The sequence below is a fragment of the Ornithorhynchus anatinus genome, chromosome 16 (genome assembly GCF_004115215.2).
Source record: "Ornithorhynchus anatinus isolate Pmale09 chromosome 16, mOrnAna1.pri.v4, whole genome shotgun sequence".
In the NCBI taxonomy this organism is placed as follows: Eukaryota; Metazoa; Chordata; class Mammalia; order Monotremata; family Ornithorhynchidae; genus Ornithorhynchus; species Ornithorhynchus anatinus.
The window spans coordinates 45,109,348-45,130,015 of NC_041743.1; the positions used below are offsets into that span (position 1 = coordinate 45,109,348).

The window sequence follows — 20,668 nt, forward strand, 5'->3', positions numbered from 1 at the left end:
TTGGGGTTAGATACTGGGTCATCAGGTCCCACGTGAGGCTCACAGTCTTAATACCCATTTTCCAGATGAGGTCACTGAGGCACAGAGAAGTGAAGTGACTTGCCCACAGTCACCCAGCTGCCAAGTGGCATAGCCGGAATTCGAACCCATGACCTCTGACTCCCAAGCCCGTGCCCTTTCCACCGAGCCACGCTGCTTCAATACTGTTATTTGTTTAGTGCTTACTATGTGCAGAGCACTGTTCTAAGCGCTGGGGGTAGATACAGGATCATCAGGTTGTCCCATGTGAGGCTCCCAGTTAATCCCCATTTTCCCGATGAGGCCCAGAGAGGTGAAGTGACTTGCCCACAGTCACGCCATTGACAGGTGGTGGAGCCGGGATTGGAACCCATGACCTCAGTGAATAGGCCTGACGGCCGAATTGTCCATTCCAAGCGCTTAGTACAGTGCCCTACACATGCAAGTCACTTAACTTCTCTGGGCCTCAGTGACCTCATCTGTCAAATGGGGATTAACTGGGAGCCTCACGTGGGATAACCTGATGACCCTGTATTTTAGTGGAAAGAGCCTGGGCTTGGGAGTCAGAGGTCATGAGTTCGAGTCCCAGCTCTGCCACTTGTCAGCTGTGTGACTGTGGTCAAGTCACTTAACAATGTGGCTCAGTGGAAGGAGCACAGGCTTGGAAGTCAGAGGTCATGGGTTCGAATCCCTGCTCTGCCACTTGTCAGCTGTGTGACTGAGGGCAAGTCACTTAACTTCTCTGTGCCTCAGTTTCCTCATCTGTAAAATGGGGATTAAGACTGTGAGCCTCACGTAGGACAACCTGATGACCCTCTATCTCCCCCAGCGCTTAGAACAGTGCTCTGCACCTAGTAAGCGCTTAACAAATACCAACAGTATTATTATTATTAACTTCTCTGTGCCTCAGTTCCCTCATCTGTCAAATGGGGATTAACTGGGAGCCTCACATGAGACAACCTGATGACCCTGAATCTCCCCCAGCGCGTAGAACAGTGCTTTGCACATAGTAAGTGCTTAGCAAATACCCACATTATTATCTTCCCCAGTGCTTAGAACAGTGCTCTGCACCTAGTTAGCGCTTAACAAATACCAACATTAACTTCTCTGTGCCTCAGTTCCCTCATCAGTCAAATGGGGATTAACTGAGGGCCTCCCGTGGGACAACCTGACCCTGGATCTCCCCCAGCGCTGTGAACAGTGCTCTGCACCTAGTAAGCGCTTAACAAATACCAACATTATTAACTTCACTGTGCCTCAGTTCCCTCATCAGTCAAATGGGGATTAACTGGGGGCCTCCCGTGGGACAACCTGTCCCTGGATCTTCCCCAGTGCTTAGAACAGTGCTCTGCACCTAGTTAGCGCTTAACAAATACCAACATTATTAACTTCTCTGTGCCACAGTTCCCTCATCAGTCAAATGGGGATTAACTGGGGGCCTCCCGTGGGACAACCTGACCCTGGATCTCCCCCAGCGCTTAGAACAGTGCTCTGCACCTAGGAAGCGCTTAACAAATACCCACATTATCATCTCCCCCAGCGCTTAGAACAGTGCCCTGCACCTAGGAAGCGCTCAATCAATACTATTGCCTGCCTGACTGACAAGCTTAGGGAAGGCCGCGAACGACAGTCCGCGCGGGGGCTGTCGGGAAAGGCCCCCCCCGCCCCGGAGTCCTCCCGCTTCCCGGCATGCCCCGGGCTGGCCAAATGGGAGGGGGAGACCTAAGATGGCGGCCGCCGCGAACTCAGCCTCCAGCCTCCCGCTCTTCGACTGCCCGAGCTGGTGAGCGGCGGGCCGGGGACCGGGAGCCGGGGACCGGGGACCCCCCCCCCCGGACCCCAGCGTGTCAGGGGCCGCCCCTGGGGGCCGGCGGAGGGAGCCGGGGCCACGGGAGCGAGGGCTGGTCCTGCCCGGAGCGAGGAGATCCCACCCCCCTGCCCCCCTCATCACCCCTTCTCAGGCCCCGAACCCGTCCCTTTCCCTCTGCTCCTCCTCCCCTCAGCACTGTGCTCATTTGGCTATGTTTTTATGCCCCTGTTGATTAAGGAGGTGTCCATCGTGCTTAAGGCGTCTTGGTTTTTGACCGTCTGTCTCCCCCGATTAGACTGTGAGCCCGTTAATGGGCCGGGATGGTCTCCCTCTGTTGCCCAATTGTCCATTCTAGTGCTCAGCACCCAGTAAGCGCTCAGTAAATGCTATTGAATGAATGAGTGAATCCGGCCTGGGATCTGCCCCGGGGATTGGACCCGACTTGGACTTTTCACGTTAGGGGGAGATGGAAAGGGGGCATGGCCACCCCTGGCCTTCCTGGCCTCCTGGGGTGACTTCCTAATCCTCTCCAGCCTGATCCCACAATGCAGGCCTCTCTCAGAGGCAGGTACCATCACTGCTTGAAGCGTACGAGCCCTGCAGACTTTCAGCTCAGGGCTGGCAAATGCTTGGCTAGGGGTGACACCAGGTGACCCTCCCTGCCTCCTTCCAAGGTTTACCCCCTCCCTGTCCTGGGATGGGGCTCTCCCCTTGGTCCCCAGCTCTCCCCCTCTTCCCAGGAGACCAGGGCTGAAGACACTTGCCCTCCTTCCCCCGCTCCCTCAGCCCCCGTTTGATGTATTCCACCCTCCCACACCATGAATGAGAGACATGTCTGGACTCAAACACCGGGCATCCCCGTTGCAACCCTCCCACCCCATCCCCCTCCCTGCCCTACAAAGTGGACGCACCTTGCCAAAAGTAGGTCTCCTCAGGGCTGCTCTAGATCCAGCCGCTCGACTGATGGCTCTTTTAGAACAGCGGAATCACTGGGGAAGGGATGAGCCTAAAAAGAAAGTTTTAGAAGTGACGGTTCAAGGAGGTGGCATCGCAGCCCCAGGGCTGTGGCGGGGAATAGCTTTCAGAATGGCCATCCTGAAAGGATTTTTTTCCCCTCTCTTTCAGGGCAGGTAAACCTCCGCCCGGATTGCATCTGGATGTAGTCAAAGGAGACAAGCTAATTGAGGTATGAAAAACAGAGAATCATCATCATCATCATGGTACTTGATATGCACCAAGCACTCTGTTAAGGGCTGGGATAGAAACAAGGAAATCAGGTCGGGCACTGTCCTTGTCTCGCTTGGGCCTCACAGTCTAAGCAGGAGGGATAACCGGCATCGACTCCTCATTTTACAGAGGAGGAAACTGAGGCCCAGAGAAGATAACTTGCCCAGGGTCACATGGCAGGCGAGTGCAAGAGCGGGTTTAGAACCCAGAGTTAGGAAGGTGCCTGTTTTTTCCAGGATGAGCTTTTGTCAGTGACTCACTTGTCCTCCCCCCTCCAGTCAGTCAAAATCAATCAGTGGTATTTATTGAGTGCTTACTATGTGCAGAGCACTGTACTAAGCACTTGGGAGAACAACACAACAGAATGAGTGGACATATTCCCTTCCCATAATGAGCTTACAGTCTAGAAAGGCTTTCTGGTAATGACTGGCTCTCTGCTTACCAGCCCTCTCCCATCAAAGCCTACAATGGACAGGGACTGGGCGACCAGTCAGTCAGTCAGTTAATCGTATTATTGAGAGCGTACTGTGTGCAGAGCACTGTACTAAGCACTTGGTAGAGGAAAATATACAATAAACAGATGCATTCCCTGACCACAACAATCTTACAGTCTAGAGGGGAAGGAGAGTGCCACCCAAAAATACCTCACAGCTTTTACCAGCCCCCACTCGTGGCGACCTGAACAGTAATAACGGTGGTGTTTATTCAGCACCGAGCCCTGTGCTAAGCTCTGGGGTCTCAGGAGAGCAGCAGACTGGCCATTGATGGGGAACCAGTGCAGGCTGAGTGGGGCTTGACAGGAGTTGGAGCCAGCGGACTGAGGATGGAGGGTCCAGGTTGAATTGAGGCCCAGCGTATTTGGGGGACAATGACCGCCCCCTACAAGACTGAAAGTTTATGGGCAGCGAACGTGTCTGCTAATCCTGTTGTATTATACAGTGCTTAGTACAGTGTTCTGAGCACAGTACCCACTCGATAAATATAATTGAATGAGTGAATAATTCTGTTGTACTCTCCCAAGCGCTTAGTACAATGCTCTGCACGTCCTAAGCACTCAGTAAATGCCACTGATTGATTGAATTGTGCTGAAAGAAGGAGAAGCCTGAGCAGCTAGAATTGGGCCCCTCTGGGGTTAGGGGCAGGAGAGCTGACTCCAGGAGTCGGACTCAGCAGTATTATTAACCCCTCCGCACTGTCTCTCTGCATCTGTTCTGCTGAACTTGGAGGCCCGAGGGAGTCTGACTCCCGGGACAGTCGGGGGTTTCGCTCCCTGGGGCTTCTGGGCTTTGCCTGTGTCCGGGAGGAAGAAGAGATGGGGGAGGAGGAGGAGGAGACCTGGGCTGCCCTGGCGACTTAGGAGGCGGCACGCACTCGATACTAACCGAGCCATCTGGCCCTGGCCTCCCTGCGGGGCTCCTGGGGCTGCCTTGTGGTGGCTGGGTCTGAGCAGTGCAAAATTAGCCAAGCCGTGAGGACTCTGAGCTCAGCGTGGGGAGACACACTCTGGGTTATAACTCAAAGGCACAGCCGGGCAGGGCCTGGTCACAGGGGGCCCCGAACCGCTTCTCAGCATTTGTAGCTTTTGGGGAGCATCAAGTCCCCAACGTGGTGTGCTCCTAAAGCCCCCCTAGCGTCCCGGTTGGGTTGCCCGGGGCAAGGCCCGAAAGATGACCCGGGGCAAGGCCCGTGGTCCCTGTGCTTAATGTTGGCCTTGGGAGGAGGCTCAGTGTCCCTGAGCTGGATTTTGGTCGCTTCCTTCTATCGTTAGACCATGGGCTAGGGCCAGGGCTGACTCTTGGACACCTCCGCAGGACATCTGGAGGCCTCAGGGCTTCTGCAGTGGTCCGGGCTGGCCAGCTTGCATTGACAGTGCTCCCTGAGTCAGGGTAGTGTGGGGGCACCCCTGAGGCTTTTGGGTGAGAAGGCCATCTCCTTAGAGGAGGAAGGTCCATCTCAGTACCCGCCTGCACTTAGTCCTGCCTCATTCCTGGCTCATTCCCCACCATGTCCTCTCACCCTTTGCGGTGGTGGTGAGGGCTTGGGGTATTTTATAAAGCTGCCCAAAGGACTGCCTGTCCCTGGACTGCAGACAGGAACACTGAGGCACATAGGAGAAGCCTAACTACTCAGGCAGGGCCTTCGGGCTGAGCAGGACGAACAGCTCAGGTCTCCTGACTGTGGATTCATCTCCAAGCTGGCTCATGCCCTGTGCTTCGGCCTTCTGGCTCCGGGCAGGCAGGCTCTGTGACAAGTGCCTTGTTCTGAACACTCACCCGAATGTGGGCCTGAGAAACATACAGTTCTCAGCCGGGTAGCTGAGTGCTATTGGCCTTTTGGTGGTGCCAGTTAGCAGGAGGAGAGCTGGTCTGTCAACTGCACTTGATCCAGAAATGGCAGTGGTCCCCCTCCAATCCTTCTGTCCTTTGAGAAGGGCCAGTCCTCTACTGGGGGAGACATTGGGCTTTTGGCAATCTGCAGATGCTGGAACTGCAGCTGCCGTGTTCATCGCCCTCCCAGGGTAGTTGGGGGGCTCCCCTGGGGTGACTTTCCAGGGAGCAGGGCTGTTGTTGGGACCAAAGGCCTTGGGCCCCCCGGATACCAGCAGCCGGGAGACGGGGACGCTGTAGCCCAGCGACAAGAGTGACATATTTGCTTGGGGCTGAACCTTAGAAACTGATCATTGACGAGAAGAAGTATTACCTGTTTGGGAGAAATCCGGACCTGTGCGACTTCACCATCGACCACCAGTCTTGCTCGCGGGTCCACGCTGCCCTGGTCTACCACAAGCACCTCAAGAGAGTTTTCCTCATAGACCTCAACAGCAGTAAGTGCCCCGTGGGCCCAGCCCGGCCCCCTGAGAATTAGAGAATGTGCCGATTTCCCACTCTGAGAATGATGGTTCGCTGCCTGTGACAGCCAGGTTGGGTGACCCTTGGCCCCCTGTGGTTTCTCCCCACGGTGCCTCCCCGTGGGTCCTCCAGCCGAGGGAAAGGAATCGGGGGAGCCGGTCCAGGGAAGAGGCCTTTGATGCGGGCTCGGAAGAGCAGGCACACTGGTGGGTGGTGGTCGCTTTCCTTACGAGCTGGGAGCTGGGCTTTGGGTGGGAGGGGAAACGGAGTGGTCCCAAGGGGAGCAGCGTGAATCGCAGGGGGCCGGGCAGAGAGAGAGCGACCGTGGTGGCCTTGGGGAACACTGTGTGGAAGTGGGCCCAGTGGGTGCGGAGTGTGACGCCCCTCGTCTGACACGTTCCGTTGGGCGGTCCCCAGCGCACGGCACCTTCTTGGGGCACATCCGGCTGGAGCCCCACAAGCCCCAGCAGATCCCTATCGACTCCACCGTGTCATTCGGCGCCTCCACACGGGCCTACACGCTGCGCGAGAAGCCGCAGACGCTGCCCTCGGCCACCAAAGGGGATGAGAAGATGGGCGGAGAGGACGACGAGCTCAAGGGGCTTCTGGGACTCCCGGAAGAGGAGACGGAGCTTGACGTAATGGAGGCACCCGGGGGGTCAGCGGCTCCTCAGCTCACGGGAGGGCAGGGGGCAGGGTGAGCCGTTCACCCCGGGGACAGCTCGTGCCGGGGGCCGGGCCAGGGTGGATTCTGGTTCTGATCGATGGCCTGTGACCCGTTTCCAGAATCTGACTGAGTTCAACACGGCCCACAACAAGAGGATCTCCACCCTGACCATAGAAGAGGGGAACCTGGATATCCAGAGACCCAAGCGGAAACGGAAGAACTCGCGGGTCACCTTCAGCGAGGATGACGAGATCATTAACCCAGGTGACTTCTTCCCCTGCCTGGCTCTCCTGGCCTCCTTTGGAGAAGGGGTGTCTGAGGCCAGGCCTCCACCCAGGGCGTGAGCTGTGCTCAGGCACTAGGCTGTGGGGTTGAAGTTTGGGGGTGGGGGGGCGGGCAGCGTGACAGCATGACCTAGTGGATAGAACATGAGTCTGGGTGTCAGAAGGACCTGTTTCTGCCACTTGTCTGCTGTGTGACCTTGGGCAAGTCACTTTACTTCTCTGTGCCACAGTTACATCACCTGTAAAATGGGGATTAAGGGTGTGCCCCATGTGGGATAGGGACTTTGTCCAACGCGCTTAATTCGTATCTGTTCCTCAGTTCATCTGTAAGACTGTGAGCCTCATGTGGGACGTGGACTGTGTCCAACATGATTAAGTTGTATGTAATTGGTACAGGGCCTGGCACACAGTAAGTGCTTAACAAATACCTTAAAAAGGGGGTAGGGGAGGGAGGCAATGACAGAGCAACCTTGCCCCGATAGCTTCATCTGGTTTACCCGGCCTTCACTGTGATTTCTAGACGGCCGCATTGTCTGGCCGTGGTCTGAGAAAGTCACAGGATGGAGCACAGACAGTGTGAGGCAGTGAGATGCATTGGGCGGCTGGGCTGAGGGTGGTCCAGGGAGCAGCTGGGCCGGGCAGGGCAGGACAGGGCCAGAGGGACGGACGGCCTCCAGAGGCAGCTTGTGTCAGCTGTCCTCACTCCAGAGCAGACAGTGACCGACCGGCGCAGTCTCCCGGGCTCAGCCCGCCAGTGCGGCCAGGAGGGGGTTGTGGGTGGTGGCCGGTTCAGTCCCAGTCTAACCCTAGCTGCACTCCCCTTTTTACAGAGGACGTGGACCCCTCAGTCGGGCGCTTCAGAAACATGGTCCAGACGGCGGTGGTTCCCGTCAAGGTACGATACCCCCCCTCCTCCCAGAGGTGGGGACCAGGATGGGGGTTTTGGTGGGCCCGGGCTGGGCTGGAGGAGGAAGGCATGGTGATAGGGACCCATGCAGTGTGGACGGCAGTCCTGGGCTTGGCGTTGGTTTCCCCAGTTTATCGGTAAGAGGGCTTTTGGTCGCAGGGAGGAGGCTGCGTGTTTGAGGGACCCCACCCCCAGGAGTGGAGGGGGCAGAGGCAACTCCTGCCGCGAAGCTCCATTGTGGTCTTCTCTCCCTCCATCCCCTCAGAAGAAGCGCCTGGAAGGCCCAGGCTCGCTGAGCCTGGATGAGTCTGTGAGCCGGCGTCTGCAGAGCTTCCCGTTCAGCGGGGGGCTGTATGGAGGCCTCCCACCGACGCACAGCGAGGCCGGGGCTCAGGCCCACGGCGGTCACGGGACCGCGCTCATCGGCGGCCTGCCCATGCCCTACCCCAACTTGGCCCCCGAGGTGGACCTGTCCCCCGTGGCCCCCTCGGCCGGGGCCACGCACCCCACCCCTACCCCTGCCGTCTTTACAGCCGATGTGCTCAACGAGCCCAAGAAGAAGAAGTACGCCAAGGAGGCCTGGCCCGGGAAGAAGCCCATGCCCTCCTTACTCATCTGATATTTTGGTTCGCGGAGGGCGGAGGGTGAGGGAGGGTGGCGGGCAGGGCCGAGGGACCGATAAAACTTTGTGCACACGGTGCCGTCCCCTACTGGGGCTCAGGTCAGTCCCCCCGCCGCCCTGCGGCACTCGGTCTGCGCCCTGGTGGCCGGCCAGCCCTCCTTCCCCTCCCCCTCCCGACCACCGCCCCAACCCCCACCCCCTGCGAACGTCCGCCTTCAGGATGCTTTTTGTATATATCCGGGAACATCCCACCCGAATGAATTCCCAGCGCTTCCTGAATCGTTTCGCCAGGATGGATTGGCATTACTGGGAGGTTGGACTGGACAGAGGTCAGATGAGTGCCCGAGGTCGGGCTGCCCGGGACTGGGTCGGTGTTGGCCGCCAGGCCCAGACCCTTTTCCTTGCAGTTTTATTGCAGCGATTGCTTAACTCTGGGTGCGCTCGGCACCCCCCTCCTCCAGGGCCGCAGGGCCGGGATGCAGTTGGTCCAGCTCGTGGCTCGGCTTCCTTGCCCTCACGGGCAGCCAGGAAGGGTGGAGGCGGCGGGCCAGTAGGCAGGGCATCTCATGGGACACCCCTGCCCTTGCTGGTCGGCCGCGGGGCTGGCGGCTTCCAGGACAACGGAGCATCTCTCCACACGAGCTGGCTATTCTCCCCGAGCCCCCAGGGCCAGCTGGTTTGGTTCACGCCGGACAACCCCCTTCTGTCCAGATGCCACCCCTCTCCCTTCTCCCCAGAAGTGAAGCCCAGGCCATCATATGGGCCCAGGGAGTAGGTAGCTACCTTGATCTGAACTTCTGCTCCTGGCTGAGCCCTCTCTCCATGCAGGAGAATGGGGGTGTGGCCTGGACCAAGCCCTCCATCCACTAGGCTGGGCACGGCCTGGGACTCAGGAAAAGGACGATGACTGGAGCGGAGCTCTCATGTTGCCGCCTTTTTAAGTTGGACATTCCAGAATCTGAATCAAAGGTGGAGAATGGGTGACCTCGGGCCAATGCCAGCACGGTGAGTGACCGGGCCACTTCTCTCTAAGCCTTCTGGCATCGTCACTCTGGGCACAGCGGTTCCCTTGCACCCCCCCCACCCCCCGGGGGTTCTCCCACACACGGGGCTCAGGAGAATTGGAGCGGCACAAAGGTTGAACGTGTGGACAGAGGATCCGACTCAGATTTAGCAAGTGACTGGGCAGCTCAACCGTCTTCTGGGGGCTAGCTGGGGAGCCGGGCCTCCAGAAGCCCCCAGGCCTTGGCCCACATTAGGGCACCCGGGCCCTGGGTCTCTGGGGTGAGTCTGCCTGCCCAGCCCGGGCCAAAGGAGACTGGCTCGCCGGTGACCTCTCAGCACTCCATCCCCTGGCCGTGGGGAGCTTTAGTCAGGGCTCCCCCTAAGCCGTTGGCCTTCCCAAACTATGTCCCAAAGGGGATTTTTTTAAGGGTCTGACCAGGTAGGGTGTCTAAATTAAACAGGAAAAGATTTTACTTTGCAAGTGATTGACTTATCTCTTTTTGAGTGGGGGCAGTTGGCATTGAGGCAGGGGCTCTTGGCCCCGTTAGGCCCTCGCTGGCTCGAGGCTGGGTGGCCGGCTTCTCCCCGCAGGTTGGGGGCCAGGGGCGGAAGTGTCCTGCTCCCTGTGTGTGTAGCTGCAAACCTGAATGCCGGGCCGCAGTGGAACGGAACCAGCTGCAGCTGGGATGCCCTGGCCACAGGCTCTGCCCCTAGAGCTGTGATTGCAGCCTCCATCCTGGCCGAACCACAGTTGTAGGTCTGGGCACAAACCACCTGGAATAGAGTTAGTTTCTACCTGCAGCTTCCAGTGTTTCTAAACTTACTGGACTGGACTGAGTGGCCTATGGCCACCAGAGGACAGCACACACACAAACTTAATAGTAATGTTGGTATTTGTTAAACGCTTACTATGTGACGAGCACTGTTCTAAGCACTGGGGTAGCTACAAGGTAATCAGGTTGTCCCAGTCTTCATCCCCATTTTACAGATGAGGGAACTAAGGCACCGAGAAGTGAAGCGACTTGCTCAAAGTCACCCAGCTGACAGGTGGCAGAGCAGGGATTAGGACCCATGACCTCTGACTTCTAAACCCGTGCTCTTTCCGCTCAGCCAAGCTGCTTCTCTGACTTATAGGGCTGTAGTGGAAGAGCGCAGACCTGGTAGCCAGAGGGCACAGGTTCAAGTCTCAACTCTGCCCCTGGCTTGCTGAGTGACTGTGTCTGAGGTGCTTAACTCTTTGTACTTCAGTTTCCTCATCTGTAAAATGGGGATAAATCCTACTTTTCTTACCTACCTCGCAGGGTTGTTGTGAGGGCAAAAATAAGATAATTGATGTGAGAACACTGGGAATAAAAGCACTATACAAAGCCAAGGTAGAAGTCAGAGAAGCAGTGTGGCTCAGTGGAAAGAGCACGGGCTTGGAAGTCAGAGGTCGTGGGTTCTAATCCCCACTCCACCACTTGTCTGCTGTGTGGCTTTGGGCAAGTCACTTAGTACAGTGTGCTTTGCTTATAGTAAGCGCTCAATAAATACTATTGAATGAAAGTCGCTTAACTTCTCTGTGCCTCAGTTACCTCATCTGTAAAATGGGGATGAAAACTGTGAGCCCCACGTGGGACAACCTGATCACCTTGTATTCCCCCCCAGTGCTTAGAACAGTGCTTGGCACCTAATAAGTGCTTAATAAATGCCATCATTATTATTATTAATAAGTATTACAGGGCTGAGGGCAACAAGAGCCAAGCGGGTAGTGTGAAGGGTCATATAGCCTGTGGCCACCAGAGGGCAGCAAGGAGCAAGCTCGGCCCGTAGCCAGGGGAGGGTGGACGAGTCACTTAAAGGTGCAGGGTGCCCTTTAGCCACCAGGGGGCAGCACAGAAACTATGCCACGTAAAGTGTCATATGTCCTGTAGCCACTGGAGGGCAGCAAAGGCGCTTCAAACTCCTATACCCGAAGACGCCAAAGAGCGTCAGAGAAATAGTTTTAAACCCATAAGCTGTGGCCTCCAGTTGAATAATAATAATGGGATTTGTTAAGCGCTTACTATGTGCCAAGCACTGTACTAAGCGCTGAAAGTTTAGGGCCACACGAGGGCAGCAGAGCGACAGTTCAAGGAATCAGAAACCCCATAGCAACGAGAGAAAATTGAATGAGTGAATGAGAAAGACTTTTGGGTGGCAGCAGAGAAGCATCGCAATCTGGCTTATATCTGTGGCCCCCGGAGGGCGACAGAGGAGAAGTTTAAACACATAACTTTTGGCCACCGGAGGGTGGCAGAGAATTGAAGTTGCATCCACTATGGGCACCCCACGGTGCCAGAGAAACCCGTTAGTCATAATTACTGAGCGCTTACCGTGTGCAGGGCACTAAACGCTTGGGAAATTGTCAAAAGAGGGCAGCAGAGCAACAATTCTAAGGATCGCATGGCCTGGCAACAGGAGAGAAGCCAAAAGGAAACTCCAAAAGAAACTCCAAAACTCCAAAAGGAAACTCCAACAGCCAAAATCAGACGGTTGAGAAGCACTGCAAAACTGTCCTATACCCGTGGCCGCCAGAGGGCGGCAGAAAGTTCAAACTCATAATAATAATTATAATAATTGTGGCATTTGTTAAGTGCTTACTGTGTGCCAAGCACTGTTCTATGCGCTGGGATAGTTTCAAGGTAATCACGTTGTCCCAGTTGAGGCTCACAGTCTTCAGCCCCATTTTACAGATGAGGTAACTGCGGCATAGTGAAGTGACTTGCCCAAGGTCACACAGCAGACAAGGGGCGGAGCTGGGATTGGAACCCATGTCCTCTGACTCCCAAACCCGTGCTTTTTCCACTAAGCCACGCTGCTTCTAACTCATAGCCTGTGGCCACCAAAGGGTGGCAGAGAAATGGTTCAAACTGTCCCCCGAACGTGCCAGAGACTCTCCGAAGTGCCATATGGCCTGTGGCCACCGGCGGACAGCAGAGAGACGATTAAAGGGGTTACGGAGCCTATGGCAAGAGGAGAGAAACAATTCAAGGGCCTTCTCAAGGAGGGAAGGAGTGAGACACTTCAAAGTGTTATATGGCCTATGGCCACAAGAGGGAAGCAAAGAGCAAAGTGTCATACGAGCTGCAGCCAACAGAGGGCGGCAAAAAACCCGCTTCATATGCTCATATTCTGTGGCCAACAGAGGGCAGCAGAGAGACTTTAAAAAGTCACATGACCCGTGGCCATCGTGGTCAGCATTCATTCATTCCTTCATTCACTCGTATTAATTGAGTGCCTACTGTGTGAAGAGCACTCTACTAAGCGCTTGGAAAGTACAATTCAGCAACAGAGACAATCCCTACTCAACAACAGGCTCACAGACTAGAAGGTGGAGACAGACAACGAAACAAGTAGACAGGCATCAGTAGCATCAAAATAAATTGAATTATAGATATATACACATCATTAATAAAGTAAATAGAATAATATGTACAAATATACACAAATGCTGTAGGGCAGGGAAGGGGATAGAGCAGAGGGAGGGAGCAAAGGCGATGGGAGGAGGAGCAGAGGAAAAGGGTGGCTCAGTCTGGGAAGGCCTCCTGGAGGAGGTGAGCTCTCAGCAGGGCTTTGTAGGGGGGAAGAGAGCTAGTTTGGCGGATGTGAGGAGGGAGGGCAATCCAGGCAAGAAGTTGGACGTGGGCCAGGGGTCGACGGTGGGACAGGCTAGAACGAAGCACAGTGAGGAGGTTGGGCAGAGGAGCGGAGTGTGTGGGGTGGGCTGTAGAAGGAGAGAAGGGAGGTGAGATAGGAGGTAGGAGGGGGCTAGGTGATGGAAAGCTTGGCTTGTAGCAAGACTTGTAGCCTGCGGAAGATTAGACTGTGAGCCCGTCAATGGGCAGGGATTTTCTCTATCTGTTGCCGAACTGTACATTCCAAGCGCTTAGTACAATGCTCTGCACATAGTAAGCGCTTAATAAATACTATTGAATGAATGAATGACAAGCCACTTAAAGGTACGGAATGCCCTGTAGCCACCAGAGGGCAGCACAGAAACACTATGGGACATTAGGGCCGATAGCAACAAGAGGAAATCACACGTGTCATATATCATGTAGCCACTGGAGGGCAGCAAAGAAGCTGCAAACTGTCCTATCGCAGCAGACCACAAAGGGCGACAGAGAAATAGTTTAAACTCATAAGCTATGGCCTCCAACTTATATAGTTTATGGCCCCACGAGGTCAGCAGAGCGACAGTTCGAGGGATCAGGAAGCTTATAGCAACAAGAGAAAAGCAGACTATTTTGGGTGGCAGTTGAGAAGCACTGTAAACTGGCCTGTACCCAGAAGGCGACAGAGTTTACATTGTCATATACCCTATGGCCACCCGAGGGGCCCAGAGAAACCCTTTACTCAACCAATCGATTATAATTACTGAGCGCCTACTTTGTGCAGAGCACTATACTAAGCGCTTGAGAAAGTTAAACGAGGGCAGCAGGACAACAATTCTAGGGGTCAGAGGGCCTGGCAACAGGAGAGAAGCAAAAAGGAAATTCAAAGGATTATATACCTTGCTCTCAGAGGAAGGCCGAGAAGCACTGCAGAACTGTCCTATACCTCTATGCCAGGGGGCGACACAAACAGCTCAAACTCCTAGCCAGTGGCCACCAAAGGGTGGCAAACAGTTCGAAGAGTGCCAGTGACCCTTTAAAGTGTCATATGACCTACGGCCGCACGAGGGCAGCAGAGCGACAATTCAAGGGATCAGAGAACTATGACAACAGGAAACACAATTCAAGGGGCCATGGAGGGGCGGGGGGCGGCCTGTGGCAACAGGAGTGAAGAAGTGAGACTCTTCAACATGTCATATGGTCTCTGGTCACCAGAGAGAAGCAAAGAACAAAGTGTCACAACAGGCTGCAACCAGCAGGGGGCGGCAAAAACCAGTCCATAGAGTCATATAAGCTGTGTCCGACAGAGGGCAGCAGAGACCTCAAAAGGGTCACCCGACCCGGGGTTACCGTGGGCAGCAGCAGAGACAATGCTTGGTGTAAGGTAGGTTCAGCAGCCGCCATGACCAACAGGCTCCCCCCTGCCAGATAATGTGTGACCTGGGCCTGCCCCAGGCCAGAACACAAGGTAGCCAGTATCTGGTTGTGAAAAACATGTTATAAGAGAAATGGCTCTTCAGCATCCTCCACTGAGCAACCTAATGGAGCCCTTCCTAGTTGGGGACCTAGTGGCCCTGGTTCCAGACAAATGAAGTGCCTGTCTCCCCCTCTAAACTATAAGCTCCTCAAGGACAGGGATCTTGTATAATAACTCTATTGCACTACTTCAAGTGCTTAGTACAGTGCTCTGCAGACTGTAGGCTCTGATTCATTAGAGAAGCAGTGAGGCTCAGTGGAAAGAGCACGGGCTGGGGAGAAAGGGGTCATGGGTTCGAATTCTGGCTCTGCCACTTGTCAGCTGTGTGACTGTGGGCAAGTCACTTAACTTCTCTGTGCCTCATTGACCTCATCTGTAAAATGGGGATTAACTGTGAGCCTCACATGGGCCAACCTGATTACCCTGTATCTCCCCCAGCGCTTAGAACAGTGCTCTGCACCTAGTAAGCACTTAACAAATACCAACATTATTATTATTATTTATTCATAGCCTGTGCGTGTGCACAATGTGATCAGGACTGGGTCCTGCACTGCCCTGTTCAGTCACACACACACACACACCCAAATGATTTTCACCCCCCAGTCGTTTCATTTCCAAGTCGGGACACGCACACCCACAAAATTATGGATGCTCCACATGGCCACCCAACCCCCCACCCTCCCACCCTGCAGGTGCCTGGACCAAGCTATAAGACATCTTGTGGGGAAGTCTGTTGTCCAATGTGCTTCTGGACAGTCCCTCAGCATCTTTCCTTCCTCTCTCCAATCTTAGCCCCCAGGAGTCCCCACACTGAATTCCCCTCTGCCCTGCAGGTCCCTACACAGCGCAGACTCTCAGGCACACCCTGGGAAAGCAGCACAACAGATTTAATCGACAACGACCAACACAGCAGGCAAAGGAGTGCCTGCGTGGCTCCAGGCCAGGCAGTTCCCTGGAACCAGCGAGAATACGGCCCCACACCAGTTGGGGCTCCTGCACTTGGAGTGGGGAGGGACAGATGAGGACGGGGGAAAGAGGGCAATCAGGGTCAGAATCACAGGAGCTGGTCTCCGGGCTCAGTTGCTCTCCCCAGGACATTCTGGACAGAGTTCGGCATCGTCATAACCCGGGTCTTTGGAGGACGATGACAGGTCACCTGCTTCTGTCCTAGGGTGGTCGGACCCCCCAAGGGATGGCACATTCTGACCTGAAATGGGCAAGAGGAAGGCGGGTGGAGCAGGAGGGCCAAGCCATCGGCCTCGGACACACAGGGTGCAGGTCTCCCTTCCTTGATTACTTTATCTACCGCTCTTTTGCCCCTCAAAACTATTTATTGCATTCTCCAACTAAAAATAATTAAACACCTGGATCATGGTTACAGATGGACAACCCCTCCTCCACTCACCTGACTGGGAGCCCCTGGCCCCGAGCGCCCCTCCCGGGAGGTCCGGAACAGCCTCATCACCTAGCGCAGGGTTGGGAATTTCAGCATCATCGTAGCCATCAGCCGGAGCCTCAGGTGGCATGGTGTCTGGGTCTGAGGGCCAGGGCAGGTCCCGACCTACAAGGACATATTAAGCTCCACCCCCTCACCCACTGCCCTGCGCCTCCCCGAGACCAAGGGGAGATGTTCCCACCTAGGGGGGTGGTCAGGGAGATGCAGGGAGGAGCCCAGCGTGCAGTTGTAGGAGAGAAGGCACAGTCCCTTCCCCGGCCCCAGGACCACATGGGATAGTCCGGCCCTCCCTTTCCAGGTGGCACAGGGAAGTAGATCCTAGACGACCCTCCCCAGCTCACCGCTGCTCCTCGGTGTGGGGGGGATGTCACTGCGGCCGGGGTCCTCCACGTTGTCGTACTCCCAGTCCTTCTCCCCACGAGAACCTCGCTCTGAACAGTGACAGGATGATCAGTGGATCCTAAACTGGGGGACCTTGTGCCTGCTTTTCCCTCAGACCCCCCACCTACAACCCGCTCTTTGCCCGTGTGTGAACACAGGTACTGTCCACCTGCTCATCCCCATGGCCGGGCCCGTGCCCCCAGCACCCTGGACCCATCTTCGGTCTTCTGGGAACTGTACACCTGCTTCCCTGGACCTGTACACCCGCTTCACCAGACACCGCCGCACCCCTCTCCCGGGAATATAGTCCACCAAGGCCAACGGTCGAGACCCATTTCCCAGCGACCGCCCCCACTCCAAAGTTCTGCCCGGACACGGTCCTAGGGCAGCTGAGCCAACCCCTCTGCAGTCTCCTCTCTCCATTACCTCTGGCTCTCTCCTCCTCCTCCTCGCTGTCCACATTGTAATACGGTGGCTGAGCCCCAGAGCCCCAGGATCCAGAGCCTGAAGAAGCGACACGGAAACCTGACCCAAAATCGGACTGGAAGGAGAAACCCCCTTCATCCTCACTCCCTGCCCCAACCCTCCTGTACAACAGCTCACACATTTCACTCCTCTAACTCCAATCTACCAAATGAACCTCACTCTCGTCTATCTTGCTGCTGACCCCTCACTCACACCCTCCAACCTGGAACTCCCTCCCGCTTTATATTCAACAGATCATCAATCACCCCACCTTCAAAACCTTAGTAAAATCCCATATCCTCCAAGAGGCCTTCCCCGACTGAGCCCTCAATTCCTTTGTTGAATCGGTCGTCCCCCTTCTAGACTTTGAGCCCTTTGTTGGGTAGGGACTGTCTCTATCTGTTGCCAAATAGTACTTTCCAAGCACTTAGTACAGTGCTCTGCACAGAGTAAGCGCTCAATAAATACGATTGAATGAATGAATGAACTCAATCAGTGGTATTTTTTGAAGGCTTACTGTATTCAGACCACTGTAACCAAGTGTTTGGGAGAATATAGTACAATATATTTTGTGGACATGATTACTGCCCACAAGGAATTTCCAGGCTAGAGAGGCGATTGACATTAAGATAAATAACACGTAGGGGAAATGGAAGGGTATAAGGATATGTACAACAGTGTTACGAGGCTGAGGGTGGAATGGATATCAGGTGCTTAAAGGGTGTAGATTCAAGTCCATAGGTGACACAGAAGGGAGAGGGTCTAGGGAAAATAACTTAGATGGAGAAGGTTTCTTGGAGATGTGATTTTTTTAGGATCGCTTGGAAGATGGGGAGATCAATGGTCTGTTGGATATGAAGAGGGAAGGAGTTTCACGTCACAGAGAGGGTGTGGGAAGGGGTCAGTGGCAAGATAGATGAGAGTGAGGTAAAATGAGAAGGTTGGTATTAGAGAAACAAAGTATGCAGCCTGGGTTATAACAGATCAGTAAGGCTAAGTAGGGGAAGAGAGTTGATTGAGTGCCTGAAAGCCGATGGTAAGGGGTTTCTGCTGGATGCAGAGATGGACAGGCAAGCTTTAGAGGTTTTTGCAGTGTAGAGAGATATGAATTAAACTTTTCTTCAAACAATGATCTGGGCAGAAGAGTTAAGTAAGGACTGGAGCGAGCAGAGACAGGTGGGAGAGAGGTCAGCAAGGAGACTGCTGCAGTATCAAGGTGGGAAATGAGTGCTTTGATCAGCCTAGTAGCAGTTTGGATGAGAGGAATGGGCACATTCTAGAGATATTATGAAGGTAGAACCAACAGGATTTGGTAACAGACTGAATAGATAGGTTGCATGAAAAAGTCGGATCAGGAATGGTGCCAAGGTTATGAGCTTGTGAGACAGGGAGGATGGCAGTGCTGTTTACAGTTATGGGAAAGGCAGGGGGAGGACAGACTTTAGGTAGGAAGATGAGTTATTCTGCTATGAACATAATTAAGTTTGAGGTGTCAGTGGGACATACAGGTAGAGGTGTCCTGAAGGAAGGAGGAAATGAGAGACTGCAGAGAAGGAAAGCGGTCAGGGCTGGAGATGTAGATTTAGGAATCATCCACGTAGCAGTGATTGTTGAAGCTGTGAGAATGAATGAGTTCTCCGAAGGAGTGGGTGTAGATAAAGAATAGAAGGGGATTCATAACTGAGTCTTAAGGGACTCCTACTGTTAGAGGGTGGGAGGCAGAGGAGGAGCCTGCGAAAGAGACTGAGACTGAGCAGCTAGAGAGATAGGAGAACCAGGAGAGGAGGTGTCAGCAAAAGCAAGGTTAGATGTTTCCAGGAGAAGGGGGTGGTCCACAGTGTTAAAAGCAGCTGAGAGGTATTTGCCTATTTACCTATGCACTTTGATCAATAACAATTAAGCACTTAACATTCATACCAACCCAGTCCCCACAGTATGTTTATACATAATCATTTCCCCTATGTAATTTATTTGAATGTCTCTCTATCCCTTTGGACTGTAAGTTCCTTGTGGGCAGGGAATGTGTCTACCTAAACTTTGTATTGTACTGTCCCGAGCACCTAGTACAGCGGTTGGCACACAGAAAGCACTCAATAAATACCATTGATAAATTGATCCTAATCACCCAGGGGGCAGGCCTGTCTGATGGAGCTCCAGCTGCCAGAAGCCAGGAAGAGTCATTAGGGCTGCATTCTCACATGGAGGTCACCCTGTGCTGGCCCCTGCCCCTGGGGACTTGGGAGCAAGATGGGGAGATGTCTCAGGGCATGTGCTGCCATGCTCCTGCTCACAGACTGGGGGATGATAGGAAGCAAGACAGAATGAGGGGGAAGGGTTGCTGACCTGGGAGAGGGGCTGAGAATGAGACCCACAAGCTGAGCCCCTCCCCTGTAGCAGCCAGGCAGTTGCCCAGTAGGAGGCCAAGACAAGAGGGTCCCCACGGTGAAGCCTAGGAGCGGCTGTAGGACTATGTTGGGTGGAAATGACCTGCAATCATCCCAGGAACTTGGGTGGGGGGAAAGGGTCAGGTGGGAGAGGTACATACCTCGGAAGCTCAGCCCGTCCTTCTCCCCCATCAGTGCATATTCGAGCTCCTGGTACACGGCCTCAGAGAGAATATCCTGGTGTTCGGTGACAGCTGGGGGTGAAGGTGTTGGCTCAGAAATCCAGATTAGCCTGGCCCGGCTACTCCCCTCTCTGACTCCGGATTCTGCTCTTCTCGTCGGAACCAGAGCCCAGAGGGGTGGTGATCCCTCTACGGCAGCCTGGAGCTGCTGAGAGTCTTGTCCATCTGGCCTGCTCATCTCTTCTCCCTGTGGTCCCCCAGCCCTGACCCCATCGGCCTTGCCCTGGGCACCTCCTGCCAGCCCCTACAAAACTGCCCTCCAGGAGCATTTCTTTGTGCATGGGCAGCCTCTGGGGGCCGGCTCAGGACCCTTCCCCTATTTCCCCTCCATACCCGGTGACTTGTGACCCCACTATCAGCTCGACCAGACCCTCCCTTTCCCCCATGACTATGATGTGAACCCCCACCTTGGCGCTGGGCTCTCTGCTGCATCACCTGAGCCCCTAGGATGGCCAGGACGAGGAAGAGCAGGGCTCCTAGTACGATGCACAGGATCCTGGGAAAGGTGTCCACCGTGTGGGTTCTGGTACTCAAACTTGAGAGTGGAGGGGCTGCAAAACAGCCATGAGGGCTCTGAGATCCAGCTCCCCCTCTCCCAAATTATCCCTGTGATGCCATGCAGGGACAGTGGCTTAGTGGAAAGAGCACGGGCTTGGGAATCAGAGGACATGGGTTCTATTCCCAGTTCTGCCACTTGTCTGCTGTGTGAGCTTGGGCAAGCCACTTGTCTTCTCTGTGCCTCAGTTACTTCATCTGTAAAGTGGGGATTAAGACTGTGAGCCCCTCGTGGGACAACCTAATTACCTTGTATCCACCCAGTGCTTAGAACAGAGCTTGGCAGATAGTAAAGTGTTTAACAAATACCATAATTATTATACTACTATTCTTGGGAAGGGATTCCCAGGATCTTCTCTCCATATCCAGGTCTTCCCACCCTCCAACTCTCCCAGCTTGGGAACCCAAGACCCCCAGCACCAGAGTTCCCACAGCTCCAAGCTCTCATGGGTGACATGTGAGGAACTGGCAACTGCCTCATCCCTCCAGCAGCCGTCCCCACCCCTCCTCCCTGGTCATTCATGGCCTCCCATCTCCCACCAGACTAAGGGGCTTGAGTTGGGGGCTGAAGATAGTTCAGTTTTTGAGGGAGGATTCTGGAACCCGGCAAGGGAGACCCAGACCAGTCCCCTAACCCAGAATGAGGGGGCTAACAACAATTTCTCCGACTCCAGGGCCACCCCA

At 54.7% G+C, this 20,668-nt stretch overlaps 2 protein-coding genes and 1 non-coding gene across 3 annotated transcripts in view; 2 read left to right on the top strand and 1 right to left on the bottom strand.

The window, feature by feature from the left end:
- Positions 1-1,729: 1,729 nt before the first annotated feature.
- PPP1R8 (protein phosphatase 1 regulatory subunit 8) lies at positions 1,730-9,870 on the top strand. The gene is made up of 7 exons (XM_029081369.1): positions 1,730-1,801; positions 2,954-3,014; positions 5,726-5,879; positions 6,322-6,542; positions 6,691-6,835; positions 7,686-7,750; positions 8,028-9,870. The coding sequence occupies exons 1-7, from the start codon at positions 1,746-1,748 to the stop codon at positions 8,379-8,381; spliced, it is 1,056 nt and encodes a 351-aa protein (XP_028937202.1). The 5' UTR covers positions 1,730-1,745; the 3' UTR covers positions 8,382-9,870.
- On the top strand, positions 4,421-4,584 carry LOC114817577. The gene has a single exon (XR_003765439.1).
- A 5,496-nt stretch (positions 9,871-15,366) lies between the features above and the next one.
- Positions 15,367-20,668, bottom strand: part of LOC100087280 (deleted in malignant brain tumors 1 protein-like) — a 72,072-nt gene continuing 66,770 nt past the window's right edge. Inside the window, 6 exon segments of the mRNA XM_039914274.1 lie at positions 15,367-15,708; positions 15,907-16,062; positions 16,299-16,388; positions 16,765-16,842; positions 19,349-19,441; positions 19,837-19,980. Coding sequence (XP_039770208.1) covers positions 15,578-15,708; positions 15,907-16,062; positions 16,299-16,388; positions 16,765-16,842; positions 19,349-19,441; positions 19,837-19,980 — 692 coding nt within the window. The 3' untranslated portion in view covers positions 15,367-15,577.